Below are 19835 nucleotides of genomic sequence, written 5' to 3'. Positions count from 1 at the left end.
AGTTTCAAATCTACAAATTCCATCTCGTGTTGTTTCACTCTGTATGTAAGAAATATGTTTTTATCATTGCTATTCATCTCAGCAATAAACAGGTGGAACTTCTCCACTAAACCTCTCTACACCACCAGTACATCATCCATGTAGCATACCCACATCTGCACTCTTTGCTGGTATCTTGGGTTGTTGTAAACAGTTTCTCTCTCCCACCATCCTAAATGCAAGCATGCATATGAGGGCGCACAGGTTGTGCCCATTGCAACACCCCTTGGCTGGCAGTAAAACTTCTTATCGAAAATGAAAACACTATTGTGTAACACAAAATCTAACAATTCTTTTAAAAATGTGTTATGTGGGCAAGACAAGGGGTGTTGCACCTCCAGCCACTCTGCCACAGCCTGCACCCCCATATGGTGGGGGATGGACATATACAAAGATTCTACATCCACCCCCGCCAATATACAGTCTTTCGGTAATTTCAACTCCATCAGTTCCTCTACCATGTGGGTAATCCTATCAACATATTGTCCCAAATGTTCAGTAGGACCACCCACCCCAGAAACTATTGGTCTCCCTGGTTATTTGTGTGCATTCTAATGCACTTTAGGTGTCAGATAAAATGTTGGGACACTGTACTCTCTTACTTGTAAATAGTCTCTCTCCTTTTTCTTGATAAATCCTACTTCAAATGCCCAGACGATTTTGTAATTCATTTCAGCAACAAGGGTGGGAAAGGAATTTTCACCACATCTTTCATAGCACGTTTTATTTTGTTGTCTATATGCTTCTTCTGTGTAATCTTCTTTCCAGATTACCACATTCCCACCCTTGTTACTGGGCTTAATGACCACCCCTTTCATTTCTTTCAGTTCTCTAAATGCCTTTCTCCAGCAGTTAGTTTGTCCTCCTCAGGTGTAAAAAAACATCAAATCCATACCTATTATATCCTGTGTTATAGCTTCCAAAAAGGTTTGTAGATAACAATTGTTATTTAGATTAGGGAAAGATTTGGACATGTCTCCCAAACCTGAGGGGGACAGTGGGTCTAAAATATCCAAGTCTATCCAGGTGTTTCCCTGTTAATATTCTAACTCATCTTTTTCTAAGATCTATTTCAGGGATAGTATATTCTTTGGGGTCTCTACTACTGTCTCTGGTTGCCCTCTGATTGTACATGAATTTGAAATTATCACTCCTAAGAAACAGGCATACATCATTGTATACTTCAAATTTGTCACCAGGGCAGCATGGAGAGAAACCCAAAATTTTTTGAGAGAAATATGGTCACATGAGCACTTTTTCTGTAAGATTGATAACATTCAGTGATTCATAAGGCATATCTACCTGGCTTGCCTGCGTGTCAATTTCCTGGAATTTTGTGATAAATTCTTGCCCTTTTCTATATTTTTCTCCATTTGCTTCTGCTATTCTTTGTTTCCTCCTCTTGTCTCTATTTCTACTTTGCTTTTTAGAATTTTTCTCTCTCATCTTCTTTCCCCTTTGGTGGAACTTCTAAAAAAATACACTGATTCCTTAACTTTAGAGCTAGACTGAGTTCTGTCTTTATTGTACTATTTCTACTTCCAGATCTACTCCTACTTCTGCCCCCTTCAAGGTCTAATATCTGTCCTGATTCAAAAGTTGCGCTGAAATTTCTTTTGGTTTTCCATTTTTAGTTCTTTTTTAAATATTTCCACTTTCTCTAAATGGTCGCTCAATTTTGAATATTCATTTAAATCCCGATACCCCTCCAATTTTTTAATACTCTCCTTTAGCTGTTCCTCTATCTCAAGTAATTGTAATTTTTATCATCTCTAAATACATAGAGGAATATTGGTTCTAAGGACAAACATCCACAACCACATCCCTATTTATTATACTTATAAAAACGGAGAAAGAGAAGGACCCAAAAGGGTAAGTAATGTTGGAAAAAACATCCCCAGAGCTGAGGGGGGTTAGCCCACATTAATCTTCTTACCATGGGACTTTAAGGGCTGTGGAGTTGTCATAAATTGAGGTTCACACAGTATTGTTAAAGCAACGTCTTTATTATTATTCATCAATGTTGTATACTGTTGTATTACACCTTGCAATAAAAACCCATTTCGGGGAAGATCCAAAATTCGATAAATATCAGGAGAAGGTCAAATAAGGGACGTTGCCTGGGTCGTGGTGTTGCTGGTGGAGCTCCTGTTGCAAGGAGAGGACGTGGTCGATCTGTGCCAGCTACACGCACAGGGGAAACACCTTCCTCAGCTGCGAGTAGGCGACAGAACCTGCAGCAGTATTTGGCAGGGCCTAATGCGCCTCTACAAATGTTGAGGCCAGAACAAGTACAGGCGATAGTAGATTGGGTTGCTAACGGTGCCTCCAGTTCCTTCACATTGTCTCCCACCCAGTCTTCTGCTGAAAGGTCAGAGTTGGCACCTGCAGCCGATGTCCATCAATCTGTCACCGCACCCCCTTGCAAATCAGCCAAGCAGTCTGAGCCCCAATTCATGCAGCAATCTCTTCTTCTTTTTGATGACTCTGTTAACATGGTTTCCCAGGGCCATCCACCTAGCCCTGCCCCAGAAGTGGAAGACATTGAGTGCACCGATGCCCAACCACTTATGTTTCCAGATGAGTACATGGGAGGACCATCGTAGCACGTCTCGGATGATGACGAAAAACACAGGTGCCAACTGCTGCGGAATTCCGAATTGTGGAGACCGACAAGGGTCGCAGGGGTGAAGACTGGGTGGAAGACGATGTGGAGGACAATGAGGTCCTCGAACCCCACATGGAATCAACGTCATGCAGGTGACCTGAGTGGTTTGGAGGAAGAGACGGTGGTCGCACAGAGCCACCAGCACAGCAGAAGAGGGAGCAGGGTGCAAAAGCGGAGCGGCCATGCCCTAGACACTACGCCTGCTGCTGCCCAACGCAGCAAGGGACCGAGCACACCAAAGCCAGCTCACAGGAGTTCCCTAGCGTGGCAGTTCTTCAGACAATGTGATGGTGACAGGACACGAGTGGTTTGCACGCTGTGCAATCAGAGCCTGAAGCGAGGCATAAACCTTCTCAATCTGAGCACAACCTGCATGACCAGGCATCTAAGTGCAAAGCACGAGCTACAGTGGAGTGCACACCTCAAAAACCAAGAAAGGTCTCTGGCTCCTCCTGCTTCCTCTTCTGCTGCTGCAGTCTCGGCCTCTTCATCCACCTCTGTAGTGACAGTGGCACCTGCCACCCCGCAAACAGAGGATTCACCAGCAACACCACCACCTGGGTCACCAACAACCATCTCCACAATGTCCCGTGGAAGCGTTCAGCTTTCCATCTCCCAAACACTGGAGCGGAAGAGGAAGTACCCCCCTACCCACCCGCGATCCCTGGCCCTGAATGCCAGCATTTCAAAATTCCTGGCCTTTGAAATGCTGTCATTCCGGCTGGTGCAGACGCAGAGTTTTAAGAGCCCTTTAGCTGTGGCTGTCCCACAGTATGTCGTGCCCAGCAGCCACTACTTTTCCAGGCAAGCCATCCCTTCCCTGCACAACCAAGTGGGTGACAAAATCAAGTGTGCACTGCGCAACGCCATCTGTGGCAAAGTCCACCTAACTATGGATACGTGGACCAGTAAGCACGGTCAGGGACGTTATATATTCCTAACAGCACACTCGGTAAATGCAGTGGCGGCTGGGCCTGAGGCGGTTAGCAGTTTGGCGCATGTCCTTCCACCACCGAGGATTGCAGGGCGCTTCAGTTTGCCTCCTGTTCCTAACTCCGCTTCCTCATCCTCTACCGCCTCCTCTTCCGGTCAGCGTAACACCTTCACCACCAACTTCAGCACAGCCAGGGGTAAATGACAGCAGGCAGTTTTAAAACTTGCCTGTTTTGGTGAAAAACCACACACCGCGCAGGAGTTGTGGAGGGGCATTGAACTGCAGACCGATGAATGGTTGGTGCCAGTGAGCCTTAAGCCCGGCCTGGTGGTGTGCGATAATGGGCAAAATCTCATAGCAGCTCTGGGCCTAGCCGGTTTGACACACATCCCTTGCTTGGCGCATGTGCTGAATTTGGTGGTGCAGAGGTTCCTTAGAAATTACCCCGATATGTCAGAGCTGCTGCACAAAGTGCGGGCCGTCTGTGCGCACTTTCGGCGTTCTCATTCTGCTGCTGCTCGTCTGTCAGCACTGCAGTGTAACTTCAGCCTTCCCGCTCACCACCTCATATGTGACGTGCCCACAAGGTGGAACTCCACCTTGCACATGCTGGCCAGACTGTGCGAGCAGTAGCAGGCCATAGTGGAGTTTCAGCTGCAGCACGCACGCCTGAGTCGCTCTGCGGAACAGCACCACTTCACCACCAATAACTGGGCCACCATGCGAGACCTGTGTGCCTTGTTGCGCTGTTTCGAGTACTCCACCAACATGGCCAGTGCCGATGACACCGTTCTCAGCTTAACTATCCCACCTCTATGCCTTCTTGAAAAAACACTTTGGGCGATGATGGAAGAGGATGTGGCACAGGATGAGGAGTATGAAAAGGTAACATTTCCAATGCTTTCAGGACAGTCATTCGCAAGTGGCTCCGAGGGTGGGTTCCTGCACACACAAACGCCAGGGACACAATTGTCCAGCAGGGGCACAGTTCTAGAGGATGATGAGAATGAGGAGGAGGAGGAGGAGATGGAGGAGGATATGGAACCATGTTCACAGCAGGGTGGCACTCAGGCCAGCTCATGGCCATCACTGGTGCGTGGCTGGAGGGATACGGAGGACACAGAGGATACACCTCCCACAGAGGACAGCTTTTTCGTTGCCTCTGGGCAGCCTGGCACACATGAGCGATTACATGCTGCAGTGTCTCCGCAAGGACCGCCGAGTTTCCCACATAGTAACTTGTGCTGATTACTGGGTGGCCATCCTGCTGGAACCCCGTTACAAGGACAACGTACCGTCCTTAATTCCCTCACTGGAGCGTGATTGCAAGATGCGCGAGCACAAGCGCACTCCGGTAGACTCGCTGCTGGTGGCATTCCCACCTGACAGCGGGGGCACAGTGGAAGCACAAGGCCAAGGCAGGGGAGGAGGAGGAAGAGGTCGTCAACGCTGCCAGGGCACCGCCAGCACCTCAGAAGGCATGGCCGACATGTGGAAAAGCTTTGTCAGCACGCCACAACAAGCAGCAGCACCAGCAGCTGATATGAAACATCTTAGCAGGAGGCAGCAGACATACTGAATGCTGGGTCTGCCCCCTTCAACTTCTGGGTGTCCAAGTTGAGCACATGGCCTGAGCTTTCCCTTTATGCCTAGGAGGTGCTGGCCTGCCCTGCAGCCAGTGTATTATCTGAATGTGTATTTAGCACGGCTAGGGGCGTTATCACAGACAAGCGCAGCCGCCTGTCCAGAGCCAATGTGGACAAGCTCACGTTCATTAAAATGAACCAGGCATGGATCCCACAGGACTTGTCCGTACCTTGTGCAGAATAGACATGCCTTACCCAGCCATTGTTGGATTTGATCTTTCTTACTCTTTTGGGGTGTACCCGAATTTAAAATTTTTTTTTATTAAAAACCAAAACCAGCATTGGCTATCTCGTCCTCCTCCTCCACTGCCGCCGCCGCTTCCACCTACACCGCCATATCCACCGCCATATCCTCTGCCACCTCATCCTCCTACTCCATATGGGCCTCATCCTCCTTCTACATCATTCAAGAAGATGATTATTTTTTATTTTTATGTTCTTTTAAGTTATTTCCCTATCCACATTTGTTTGCAGAGCACTTGCCATGCTCTTAAGATGATTTTTCTGCCATTTGCAGCCCTCTAGCCCTTTCCATGTGTGTTTTAGAGGCATTTTAGTGCTCAAAAGTTCGGGTCTCCATTGACTTCAGTGAGTTTCGGGATCGGGACAAAGTTCGGGTTAAGTCCGGGTCACGAACCCGGACTTTTTTTTCAAGTTCGGTCGTACCCGACGAACCCGAATATCCAGGTGTTCGCTCAACTCTATTCTTCTCCTCCAATATCTGTGTGTGGCCCCGTGTCCTCTTACATTCCCTGTGACTGAAACTTTTTTTTTTTCCTATGCTAGGATCACCATTGAGGTATTTGTAAATCGCTATCATATCCCCTCTTGTAGTCGTTCCTTGTAATTGAGGTCTTCCAATCCCCGTATTAATTTTGTTGCCCTTCTTTGGACTCTCTAGCTCCAGCACATCCCTTCTGAGGACTGCTGACCAGAACTGGACAGAATACCTCAAATGTGGCAGGATTATAATTTTATCTCTAGAATATATCTTCTTTTTTTATGCATACTAATATTCTGCCAGCTTTGGTAGCTGCAGCTTGACATTGTATGCCATTGCTCAGTCTGTCTTCTACTAGGAACCCCAGATCTTTCTCCAGCCTTTATTCCCCCAGAGGTTCTCCCCCTACAGAGTAGTTTGCATTTGTGTTTTTAGACCCCAAGTGCATTACCTTACATTTTGCTACATTAAACCTCATTTGCCATTTAGTTTCCCACTCCATTATTTTGTTCAGGTCTTTCTGTAAAATTCCTATATCCTGATGTGGTGTTATTGCCCTGCTTATTTTTGTGTCGTCCACAAAAACTTGGATTGAGCTATGTATACCATCCTCGATTTCATTTATGAATAAATTAAATATAATGTATGTTAACCGAAGTGTGGATATAGAACTGACGTACTGGATCTATGTGTGGTACTTACCTTTGGTCTCTCTCCCCCCTGGCCTGCTCCCTTCTGTTTTTCCTCTCTTCTTTACTGATTCTTTTTTTCTGCTCTACTGTCCCCCCTTTTTTTTCCCCCTCTCCTTCCCTCTTCCACCCTTTTATGTGAGGGGATGCCTATCAGCCTTTCCCTCCCATGCCCTCCCTCAATTAAGCAAAAAATTGTTGTGTTCATACTTGTTCAAGATGGTTAGATTATGGCAGACAACTCGTGATCCTGACTTGTAGCGCTCTACATAGTTGTGTTCATTATGACTACGCTGTCTCTATCATTGCACTGTACTTTGAGCCACCTTTGTTTTGGCTTCTATATATATAATTTATATACCTTTGTTTAAATTAAGAATTTGAAAAAAAAATTAAAAATAATTGATCCCAAGACAGAGCCTTGGGGTACCCCACCTACCACTCCCCACCAGTATTATTGGACATGCCCCTCTATAATAACACATTATTGGACATGCCCCTCTAACCAGTTTTCTATCCAAGAACAAACCTTATGGACCATTCCAACATACCTCAGCTTGTAGGTTAAACGTTTACGGGGAACTGTCGAAGGCTTTTGCAACATCCAGATACACCACATCCACAGGCCTCCCCCTATCTAGATGGCAGCTCACTTCCTCATAGAATGTTAACAGATTGGTCTGGCAAGAATGACCCTTCGTAAACCCATGCTGATAACTAATAATACTGTTATCTTCAGCAAATTATTGGATATTGTCCCTTATCATCCCCTCCAATAATTTACCTTTTGATGTTAGGCAGCTTCCAGGAATATGTCTCTGCCCTTTTTTGAATATTGGTACCACATTGGCTTTTCTCAAATCAGCTGGTACAATTCCTGTCCTTATTCTATCCATAAAGATTGGAAATAATGGTCTAGTTATAACCTGATTTCTTTGAGGACTCTGGGGTGTAAGCCATCTGGTGCAGGTGATTTGTTTGTGTTAAGCCTATCTAGTCTTTCCTTGACTCTGGCCTCTCTTAAAAATAAAAACCTAAACTAACCCTCATCCTTCCTGCAGCCCTCTTGTCCTCCAACCCAATCTGCACTGCAGGCCTGGCTGGAGTGGCCAATAGCTGGACCTGAATACTATTTAATTGGGCCAGGGGACAGTAGTGTACACATATTGAGCATACAGTTAAATCCCTTTTTGTTTAATTTAATAATGTTTTTTTTTAAATACAGGCTCATCACAAGGAGACAATGTGATACTTTACACAAATAGACAAAAAGAGGTGTTCTTTTGTGTACAAAAACTTACCTTGGCAGTGGCATGTGCTCGTATTTCTGCATTACCTGTGATATCCAAAGTATCATACAACTGCTCGTACACCTGTGTGGAAAGAATATCAAGACATATGAAAAAATAAAACATTTAAAAATTAGAGCATGTTTAGCTACTGGCCTAAGGGCAGGTTGATTTACTAAAGGCAAATCCACTGTTCACTTTGCAAGGGAATTTTACCACATTTATTAAGCTTTGGATAACATTGTCTTGCACAGTGCAACTTTCTTTGCAAAGTGAACAGTCTATTTTCCTTAAGCCTAGTATACATGAGCTGAATGTAGGGCGGCATTAACCTGTGCAATATAAACGGGCCGACATTCGGCCCATGTGTACTGCAGGAGCATGACTGAAAAAGGTCAGGTCTCGAGTGTTCTGGTGGGGAGGCAGTCCCCCCTGTCAGAACACAATAGCACAGCAGGGGGGATCGCTGTATTCAAATCGCATAGTTATTACAACATCTCCTCCTGATTTGTCAGTTTTTTTTTTTCGTTCAGCCCTGCTGGGTTAAAGGAAAAAAAAAAACTTGTACTGTGTACCAGGCTTTAGTAAATCAATCCCATTGTGTTGTAGGAAGTAGCCATTTCGTTTCACTCTTTGCAATACAAGCGAATGACCACAAATGTGTGATTGGTTGCTGAACCATCTGACACATGCCAAGCAAAACTCCAGAAATAGACTGGACAAATTTATTGGCACATTCTTTAAAATTGTAAGAAATAATTGCATTCCAAGTTTGTGATGCTCCTGTAATTTATAAGTAAACTTACCTGTATCAATTGACAGGTGCTGACAATACAGAAATCCCACCGGCAACCAGTAAAAATAGCGAAAAATGTACTCAACCTTTGTTGTGTGTCTCTGTGTGCCACATGGATCAAGGAAAAGAGAAAGAGCAGCAAAGAATTGTCTGAGGATTTGAGAACAAAAATTGTGGAAAAGCATGGACAATCTCAAGGTTACAAGTCCATCTCCAGAGATCATAATGTTCCTGTGTCCACTGTGCGCAACATTCTCAAGAAGTTTACAGCCCATGGCACTGTAGCTAATCTCCCTGGACGTGGACTAAAGAGAAAAATTGATCAAAGATTGCAACAAAAGATTGTTTGAATGGTGGATAAAGAACCTTGGTCAACTTCCAGACGAATTCAAGCTGACCTTCAGGCACAGGGTACAACTGTGTCAGCTTGCACACGAGCGCGTAGGGCACGGCGTGCTGACGTCACCGCGCTGCCTTGAGGACGGGCTACATTTGAGCCGGCCGGCTTCCTTTCCATGCGAGTCCTTTCTCATGTAATATGTGAGTGTTATTCTTTATTTTAACAATAAAAGTTGTACGTTATCACACTATTCAGTCCCCTTCTTTTTTATGGCGCACTGAACTCCTTCCTGTGGCTACTACTGGTACATCATCTACCTTGGCTGTGTCCTAGAGTTTTGCTGTGGCTGGGATCCATTCAGAGTGGTGCTGTGAGGAATCTATCATTGGAGGCTTGTTTTTACCAGTATCTGGTAAGGAGACATGCGTGTCACTTGTGTGAGAGCACCGTGGTGATTAACCTTACTGGAACTTTTTTCACACTCCACTGAATTTGGAATTTTTTCTTGGGACTTTATTATACCTATTCATTTACGTGTTTGTGACTTATGGTCATATTTATCCCAATACAAGTTTCCCTTTGTTGCATTTATCATGTTTACATCTACCTATTATTGTATATGACTAGTGTACACCAGGTATACAGTATCCGGCTTCTGGGTTGTTTATTTGACACTTGATGCTTACCACTGTCATCTTTTGGTGATTTCCATATATGACATTGTGATTGGTGTAGTTATTTACTTATCAGCTCTCATTAGCGCAGCTTATTTATATTTATATTTATTACCTGTGTTTGGTGTTGTCTCACCTGAAGCTGCAGCTCCTTTCTAGCTATTACAGTGTTAGCGCGGTTACCAATTTTTACTTATTTGCATTATACATCGCCATCTGAATGAAAAGGTGAAAAGGGACATTATGGTAGGAGATCCAGGATGACCCCACTGCTGACACAGAAACATAAAAAAGCCAGATTGGAGTTTGCCATAACTTCCCTGAAGAAACCAAAAATCTTTTGGGAGAATGTGCTGTGGACAGACTAAACAAACTTACAGCTTTTTGGTAAAGCCCTTTATTCTACTGTTTTCAGAAAAATAAATGAGACCTTTAAAGAAAAGAATACAGTCCCTACAGTCAAACATGATGGATATTCATTGATGTTTTGGGGTTGCTTTGCTGCTTCAGGCACTGGATGTCTTGGCCATGTGCATGGCATTATGAAATCTGAAGACTACCAAAGAATTCTGGGTTGCAATGTAGGGCCCAGTGTCAGAAAGTTGGGTCTCCGTCAGAGGTCATGGGTGTCCCAGCAGAACAATGACCCAAAGCACACATCAAAAAGCACCCAGAAATGGTTTAGGACAAAGCGCTAGAGAGTAATGAACTAGCCCGCAATGAGTAAAGATCTAAAACCCATAGAGCACCTGTGTAGAGATCTCAAAACAGCAGTTGGGAAAAGGAACCCTTCCAGAAGTTGGCAAAATAGTGGTCCAAAATTCCAGTAGAGAGGTATAAGAACCTTATTGATGGTTACAGGAAGCAATTGATTTCAGTTATTTTTTTCAAAGGGTGTGCTACCAAATATTAAATTGAGGGTGCCAATAATTTTGTCCAGTCCATTTTTGGAGTTTTGCATGGAATGCTTCAGATTTGGCCTTTTTTTGTTTCCCCACTTTTTTTGTGTCATGCCAATATAAACAAAAGAAATTAACATGAGAATGCCTAAAGTTTTGTAATTGCAACAATTTTCTGGGCGAAATGGTGCATTATCTGACAGAAATGCAGGGATGCCAATATTTTTGGCCATGACTTTAAAATCTTCTACACCTAATAAATACTCGGTGAACACAAAACGCTATTTGCAAATTGTCATACAGTTATTATATTAACATTAATTAGAAAAATACATAAAATCAAAGTAAACATCATACCCTGTCCAAATAATTGAAGCACTGGATAGGTATCTCTATATGTGGGCTACCTCCTATCAAAAAAGCTCTCTTCCAACTTTCCAAACTAATTTGCACTGCCACATAGACTTCTACTGTCATAAATCTAGAAATCTGATAAGGAATATAACTCATTCAACTTTTCCAACTTTCCAAACTAATTTGCACTGCTCCATAGACCTCCACTGTCAGGAATCTAGAAGTCTGATAAAGAATATTACTTATTCAAGGTATCTTTTCCTTTATCTATCTTCTACGCAATTTCTTTAGTGTATTCAGTATAACAGATGTTAAAGGCTATCTCCACCTTTTGTACCAGGTTACGTGTTACACCTGTATTTAGCGTGTAACATGTTGCTAAGCACCTAAACCTTCAGTCTCTGGGCCCTCCTCTCTGTGACAGTGGACAGGGGATTTTTTCCCCTGCAGTCGCTGTCACTTTTAAATGAGGAGAGAGAGGGGCGGAGCTGAGCTGCACACACTGCAAGCCACGTACTATGTGGGGGCACTCAGCAGGGGCCAGAATCGCAGGAGGGTACCTGAGAAGAGGAGGATCAGGGCTACTTTGTGCAAAACCATTGTAAGAATGACGGGTTTGTTATTTAAAGAAAAAATGAAAAAATGCGCCTTTACAATCGCTTTAAAGAAGATCGATCTATCTATCTATCTATCTATCTATCTATCTATCTATCTATCTATCTATCTATCTATCTATCTATCTATCTATCTATAAGTTAGATAAGTTAAAATGTTCAAATTGGGCCCAAAGTGTCAATATTTTGTGTGCCCACCATTATTTTTCAGCACTGCCTTAATCCTCTTAGGCACAGAGTTCATCAGAGCCTCACAGGTTGCCACTGGAGTCCTCTTACACTCCTCCATGACGACATCACAGAGCTGGTGGATGTTAGAGACCTTGCGCTCCTCCACCTTCCGTTTGAGGATGCCCCACAGATGCTCAATAGGGTTTAGGTCTGGAGACATGCTTGGCCAGTCCATCACCTTTACCCTCAGCTTCTTTAGCAAGGCAGGGATCGTCTTGGAGGTGTGTTTGGAGTCATTATCATGTTGGAATACCCAGTCTCCGAAGGAAGGGGATCATGCTCTGCTTCAGTATGTCACAGTACATGTTGGCATTCATGGTTCCCTCAATGAACTGTAGCTCCCCAGGGCCTTCAGCACTCATGCAGCCCCAGACCATGACACTTCCACCACCATGCTTGACTGTAGGCAAGACACACTTGTCTTTGTACTCCTCACCTGGTTGCTGCCACACATGCTTGACACCATCTGAACCAAATACGTTTATCCTTGTCTTGTCAGACCAAAGGACATGGTTCCAGTAATCCATGTCCTTAGTCTGCTTGTCTTCAGCAAACCATTTGCGGGCTCTCTTGTGCATCATCTTTAGAAGAGACTTCCTTCTGGGATGACAGCACTGACAGGCTGACCCCCCCCCACTCCTTCAACATCTGCAGCAATGCTGGCAGCACGTCTATTTCCCAAAGACAAACTCTGGATATGACGCTGAGCATGAGCACCCAACTTCTTTGGTCAACGATGGTAAGGCCTGTTCTGAGTGGAACTTGCCTGTTAAACCGCTGTATGGTCTTGGCCACCATGCTGCAGCTCAGTTTCAGGGTCTTGGCCATCTTCCTATAGCCTATGCCATCTTTATGTAGAGCAACAATTCTTTTTTTCAGATCCTCTGAGAGTTCTTTGCCATGAGGTGCCATGTTCAACTTTCTGTGACCAGTATGAGAGAGTGAGAGCGATAACACCAAATTTAACACATCTGCTCCCCATTCGCACTAATGAGTCACATGACACTGGGGAGGGAAAATGGCTAATTGGGCCCAATTTGGACATTTTTACTTAGGGGTGTACTCACTTTTGTTGCCAGCAGTTTAGACATTAATGGCTTTGTGTTGAGTTATTTTGAGGGGACAGCAAATTTACACTGTTATACAAGCTGTACACTCACTACTTTACATTGTAGTAAAGTGCCATTTCTGTGTTTTTTAGACTACTCATCTACATTTCTTCAGTGTTGCCACATGAAAAGATATAATAAAATACCAAAATGTGAGGGGTATACTCACTTTTGTGAAATACTGTATGTGTGTATGTGTGTGTGTCTATATATATATATATATATATATATATATATATATATATTGTGAGGGATTAGCTCGGTGGTAGGCGTATGGGTGACCCCTTTGGGGGGGGTCGGCACACAGGGAGATAGCCGAGGAGTGGTTGAAAACAATAGTTTTTGGTTTATTCTTCAAACAAGTGCATGCAGCAAAAACATCAAAATAAAATAAAACACAAAATAAATCCTGGCCGCTGTGGGCGTCTACCTTCTCACAGCTGGAACCTACCTAAGAAGTCTTCCCAACCTACTGTTGGGCCGACACTGCTGATCCTACAGCAGACACTCAAATGTCCATTTGTTTGCTTTTCACACAGCACAAACATTGTCCATTGAACATGTCCCTTTGTTTTCTTTCACACAGAAACACTTCGTCTTCTCACCTTTGAGACGTCTTCACTCGTTTTTACCCTCCTGAGCGCACACCGCTTCAGGAGGTCTTCCCCATGCTCACTCAGCTTTCAGGGGGCACACAGGACTGTCCTCTACCCACATGGCGTCAGGATGCAGCCGTTTGTCTGCCTTCCTCTCCCAGCCCACACGGCGACAGGAGGCAGCACTCAATAGATTTTCTCTGGACAAATTATAGAGGCCTTGATCTCCTCATTCTGAACAGCTGAATGGTTTTCAACTTCCTGCTGGCTCTCTCTTCAGCCAACACCCTATAGTATCAATGAACTTTCTAAATCAGGTGGAAATGTATCTCCTTCCTGTGACTACATTCCCAGATTTACCTGACTTCCTGTCACATACCCCCCCTCTTGTTTCAACCCTAGGGTTGGGACACATATTTCCAGGCACGCATGTGTCAGGCACTGCTGACTCACTGATAAGCCTCCTATTATCCTCAAGCTTCCGGATGAAACTGTTTTGTCATCTTCATTGACGGATTTCTCATAAATGCCACACAGTTTGTCTCTCATCTCATATACACATTCTTCAACTGCATTTTTGGCATCATTTTGCTCCTTCTCGTTTCTGTCATCTTCATTGACAGCTTTCTCATAAATGTCAGACAGCTTGTCCCTCATAACCGTCTGTCCAATCCACCATGGAGGACCGTGATCCATAGGCAACTCAATTGGGCTAGTCTTAATGTCTTCAACATTCTTAAGACGCCTCTCTCTGCAATCCATAAATGTTTTCCACAAAACTTTGAGAACCTTTGCTTCACTAAGCTTTGTTCCAAGTAGGGACTCTTGACATCCCTCTGTGACTTGAGTTGCCTCTCCATACAGCTGTACACAATCATTGACTTTTTGTTGTAAAAGGGAATGATCTTCCTTCTTGAGCTTTGCTTGCTCTAAGATGCTGTGCAGAGGATTTTCCAATTGAGACAACAGGCTGTCACACATTTCTTCAAAGTGACCCCTGTTCCTTTTCCCAGAGATATCAATATCATTCAAACATTTCATATTCATAGGCAGATCTGAAGCATTTGCACTCATCAACTTCTTAAACTTTTCGCCCTCCTGAGCGAGTCGCAGTAAAGGCCTACTATTTGATTTGATATTCAGTTTATATTTCTTGCCAAACTCTTCACAGAAGTAGCCAACCAGAACATCATCAACTTTCCTTCCACCAACATAGGGGTTAAAGGCAACAACACAGTTGAACCCAGCGATCTGGGTGGTATCCATTATAGACCTCCTCTCTGCATCAGTGAAGAAGCATGGAACTGCAACACATTCTTTTACAGGTTTCTTCAATGCACTTTCTGCTGAACTATTTGACCGCTCAAGGTCACCTAGTTCTTTTTCTCTATCTGAATTCCACATGGAATGCATCTCAAGATCACGATCAAACTTCTGCCACCCGTCTTTCACCAGTTCCATTTTGGAAACACTCCCTGAAAGGCACTTATTCATTTGCTTCACGTTTTCCTTCACTTTAGTTTTCTCCACTAGGTTTTCAGCCTGAACTGAGAAATCATCACATTTTTTACACAACTCTTTTGTTTGCTGAAGCTCTAATGATACATTTTCCAATGCTTGAAGTTTTTGAAGGAACGGTTTATTCCAAAGGGGTGATTCAAGCCACGTGTCATCACATTTCTGAGGCTCACTCAGGACAGACCCCAAAACACTGATCCTTTTAAAAACTGCATCAGGCACACTATCCCCTCTTTGGGACAGATCCTCTGTTGCCTGGAATTCCTCTTCCAGTTCCTGCAACGGAATCTTCATCTCTTCTACTTGCTGTTCTAAGGCTCGTTTAGACTTTTCTAGCTCCTGAACGCTTTTCTCAACCTCATCCTTGTAGCTGACCACATGTTCCATCTCTGTACATAGCTGCTTGTTAACTCTTTCTAGTTCAGCCTTAGACTCTAGAGCTTCCTCCAAAGAGCGAGCCAAGAACAGGGCTTTGCTCTCGTTATCACGCGCCTCCGCTTCTGCGCGGTCGCGTTCTTCTGCATATTTTGCAGACACAGTCTTCTCTTCACCAAGCATCTGATCAAACTTCTTTAACACACTGTAATGAAGCAACGCTTTCTTCCATGCGTTTTTTCATATCCGCTATCTGAGCTTGCAATGTTGCGACTTGCTCTGATAGGTTTTTCTTTGCTTCCGCCTCCTCTTTTAATTGTTCCAGGAAGCCATTTTTCTCATCTTCCATTTGTTTGAGCTTTGTGCTAAAACTCAGCCTTTGACACCTCTCTTCCTGTAAGAGTTCCTGCGTGTCTTGCAGCTGCGATTCCAAGATAGAAAAATCTTCCGCAATTTCTCTAGATTTGCTGTCTGCTTGAGAAAGCCGATTTGTGACACTGTCCAACTCAACCTGCAATCGGTTTGCCTTCTCTAACAGCTTAGCACACAATCGGTCACCTTCTGACACCTTGACTTGCGATTCCAGAAGCCGTGCCTCTACTTTTTCCCTCTTATGTTCACAATCTCCTTTTCCCTGCATAAGAGCCTTCACCTCATTGGCTAGTTTCTGGGAATGAGACTGTAATTCTGCCACACAGGCTTCTTTCTCCTTTAACTGCTGCTGGAAACGTTGGGCTTCACCTTTCCAACTTTCACAGTCTGCACGTAATTCATCTACCACATTGCTCAAAGTGGTGAGCTCATACACAGTACTCAGTAATTTAGCCTCTCTTTCACTTTTCTCGTTGTCGCTGAGAGACAATGTCGTTTTCAGAGCGACATTCTGTTCCTGCGACTCCTGCAGGTCTATTTTTGTAACTTCCAAACCGATGGCCTCCATTGGCTGCTGGCGTCTCTGTTTCCAGCCTGCCATGCTCTCTTGGTGATCCTTTTGTTGAGCTGCAAAGCTCCGTTGTTTCAGCATCTCCCCCATTTTGGGTTTACTTTTCATCTGAGAACCCTGCGTCTCCAAAGCAGTTTCATTTGCCCCAGTGTTGCTAGGGACAACAACTTTTCTCTTTAGCCGATTCCGTTCAGGCATGGATGGGGCTGGTTCAAATGGTAGCATCCCCTCCATCCATAGAATTCGGTCTCTCATTTCATCTATCTTTGCATTTTTCAGGCGTTTGGATCGCCCCATCTTCAATAACTCCACAAACAAATTTTTCACAGTCCAGCAAACAATTTTCAGACCACTGTCTCTTTAACACATGTAGTTGTTCTCTCTCTTGCAAGATCTCTTTTCCTGCGCACACAGTTTGTGCAGTCACTTGCACCAGACACAACAAAGTTCATCAAATAATTTTGAGACCGCTGTCTCTTTAAAACACTTTTTTTTTTCTGTCAGGATCTTCTCTCCTGCACACATAGATTGTGCAATCTCATGCACCAGATAAAGTTCATCAAACATTTGCACTTCCTTGCAGGGATCTCTGCTTATGCCCACTGCATACCTCCACCATATGTGAGGGATTAGCTCGGTGGTAGGCGTATGGGTGACCCCTTTGGGGGGGTCGGCACACAGGGAGATAGCCGAGGAGTGGTTGAAAACAATAGTTTTTGGTTTATTCTTCAAACAAGTGCATGCAGCAAAAACATCAAAATAAAATAAAACACAAAATAAATCCTGGCCGCTGTGGGCGTCTACCTTCTCACAGCTGGAACCTACCTAAGAAGTCTTCCCAACCTACTGTTGGGCCGACACTGCTGATCCTACAGCAGACACTCAAATGTCCATTTGTTTGCTTTTCACACAGCACAAACATTGTCCATTGAACATGTCCCTTTGTTTTCTTTCACACAGAAACACTTCGTCTTCTCACCTTTGAGACGTCTTCACTCGTTTTTACCCTCCTGAGCGCACACCGCTTCAGGAGGTCTTCCCCATGCTCACTCAGCTTTCAGGGGGCACACAGGACTGTCCTCTACCCACATGGCGTCAGGATGCAGCCGTTTGTCTGCCTTCCTCTCCCAGCCCACACGGCGACAGGAGGCAGCACTCAATAGATTTTCTCTGGACAAATTATAGAGGCCTTGATCTCCTCATTCTGAACAGCTGAATGGTTTTCAACTTCCTGCTGGCTCTCTCTTCAGCCAACACCCTATAGTATCAATGAACTTTCTAAATCAGGTGGAAATGTATCTCCTTCCTGTGACTACATTCCCAGATTTACCTGACTTCCTGTCACAATATATATATATATATATATATATAGACACACACACACACACATGCATCTCAAACAATTTGGATATCTTTACATAGTAGGTGAGGTTGAATAAAGACAATAGTCCATCCAGTTCAACCTGTGTAGGTGTGTGTGGCCGTAATCATCTCTCATACCCCTGAATGTTCTGATCCTTGAGATGTACGTCTAAGAGTCTTTTGAAAGCCACCATACTTCCCGCAGAAATCACCTCTTGTGGTAGAGAATTCCAAAATCTTGTAGCCCTAACAGTAAAGAACCCCCACATTGCCTGAGGTTAAAACGCTTCTCCTCTAATCGCATTGTATGCCCTCGAGTCCTCATGCAATCCTTTCAACTGAATAGCTTTTTTTCTATGCTGAGATCACCATTGATATATTTATAAATTGCTATCATGTCCCCTCTCAGGTGTCTCTTCTCCAGGGAGAATAAATCAAGCGATTGCAAATGCTCTTCATAATTATGAATCCCCTAATTAGTTTAGTTGCCCTTCTCTGGACTCTCTCCAGCTCCAACACATCCCTCCTGAGGACTGGCTACCAGAACTGGACAGAATACTCCAGATGTGGTCGGACCAGAGTTTTCTAAAGTGTAAGGATTATAGTTTTATCTCTGGAATACATCCCTTTCTTTATGCATGCTAATATTCTGCCGGCTTTGGCAGCTGCCACTTGACATTGCATGCTATTGCTTAGTCTATCCTCTACCAAGACTCCCAGATCTTTCTCCATTTTTGATTACCCCAAAGGTTCCCCCCTAAAGTGTATTGTGCTTTTATGTTTTTAGTCCCCAAGTGCAAAACCTTACACTTCTCCACATTAAACCTCATTTGCCATGTCGTTGCCCACTCATTCTGTAGGATATCAGCTTCATGCTGTGCAGTTATTGCCCTGCCCAATTTTGTGTCATCTGCAAAAACTGATATCGAACTACTGATCCCGTCCTCAATGCTGTTTATGAATAAATTGAACAAGGTTGGTCCCAGGACTGAGCCTTGGGGGACCCCACTTACCACCTCAGACCAGTCTGAGTATGCGCTATTTATTACCACCCTCTGGACACTTAAAAAAGTTAATTTATTTTCGTAATTAAATTAGAAAAGTGAAACTCGTATATTATGTAGATTATTTGCACACAGTGTTATTTTTTAAGCATTTCTTTTAATTTTGATAATTATGGCTTACAGCTAGTGAAAACCCAAGATTCGGCATCTCAGAAAATTTGAATATTACGTAAGACCAATAACATAAAGGAGTTTTAATACAGAAATGTTGGCTTACTGAAAGTATGTCCATGTACAGTATAGTATGCACTCAATACTTGGTCGAGGCTCCTTTTGCATAAATTACTGCATCAATGCGGCGTGGCATGGAGGCGATCAGCCTGTGGCACTGCTGAGGTGGTATGGAAGCCCAGATTATTTTAATAGCAGCCTTCAGCTCGTCTGCATTGTTGGGTCTGGTGTCTCTTATCTTCCTATTGACAATACCCACAGATTTTCTACGGGGTTTCGGTCAGGCAAGTTTGCTGGCCAATCAAGCACAGTGATCCCATGATCATTAAATCAGGTATTGGTACTTTTAGCAGTGTGCGCAGGTGCCAAGTCCTACTGGAAAATGAAATCAGCATCTCTATAATTCTGATCAGCAGAGAGAAGCATGAAGTGCACTGACAGGCTGACACCCCACCCCTCCAACCTCTGCAGCAAAGCTGGCAGTACTTATATGTCTATTTCCCAAAGACAACCTCTGGATATAACGCTGAGCACGTGCACTCAACTTTTTTGGTCGACCATGGCGAGGCCTGTTCTAAGTGGAACCTTTCCTGTTAAACTGCTGAATGATCTTGGCCACCATGCTGCAGCTCAGTTTCAGGGTCTTGTCAATCTTCTTTTTTATAAATTCTTTGTTTATTTAATTAAAACAAAAAAAACAAGAAGGCATACAGCAAAACACCAATGGTCATGAATATAAAAAGTACAATCAAGAGAAAGATAGCAGTGGTCTATGTACACAGCAGATACAGTATCTCTAATAT

At 43.9% G+C, this 19835-nt stretch overlaps 1 protein-coding gene across 1 annotated transcript in view; it reads right to left on the bottom strand.

The window, feature by feature from the left end:
• LIN7B (lin-7 homolog B, crumbs cell polarity complex component) overlaps positions 1-19835 on the bottom strand; it is a gene marked incomplete at its 5' end in the record, with an annotated part of 183421 nt that overhangs the window by 53037 nt on the left and 110549 nt on the right. The window contains one exon of the mRNA XM_082274250.1: positions 7999-8070. Coding sequence (XP_082130376.1) covers positions 7999-8070 — 72 coding nt within the window. The remainder of the gene's footprint in view (positions 1-7998; positions 8071-19835) is intronic.

This window comes from Pelophylax lessonae, assembly GCF_965119305.1.
Source record: "Pelophylax lessonae genome assembly, chromosome: 12".
Taxonomy (NCBI): Eukaryota; Metazoa; Chordata; class Amphibia; order Anura; family Ranidae; genus Pelophylax; species Pelophylax lessonae.
This window is presented reverse-complemented; position numbering and strand designations above follow the sequence as displayed.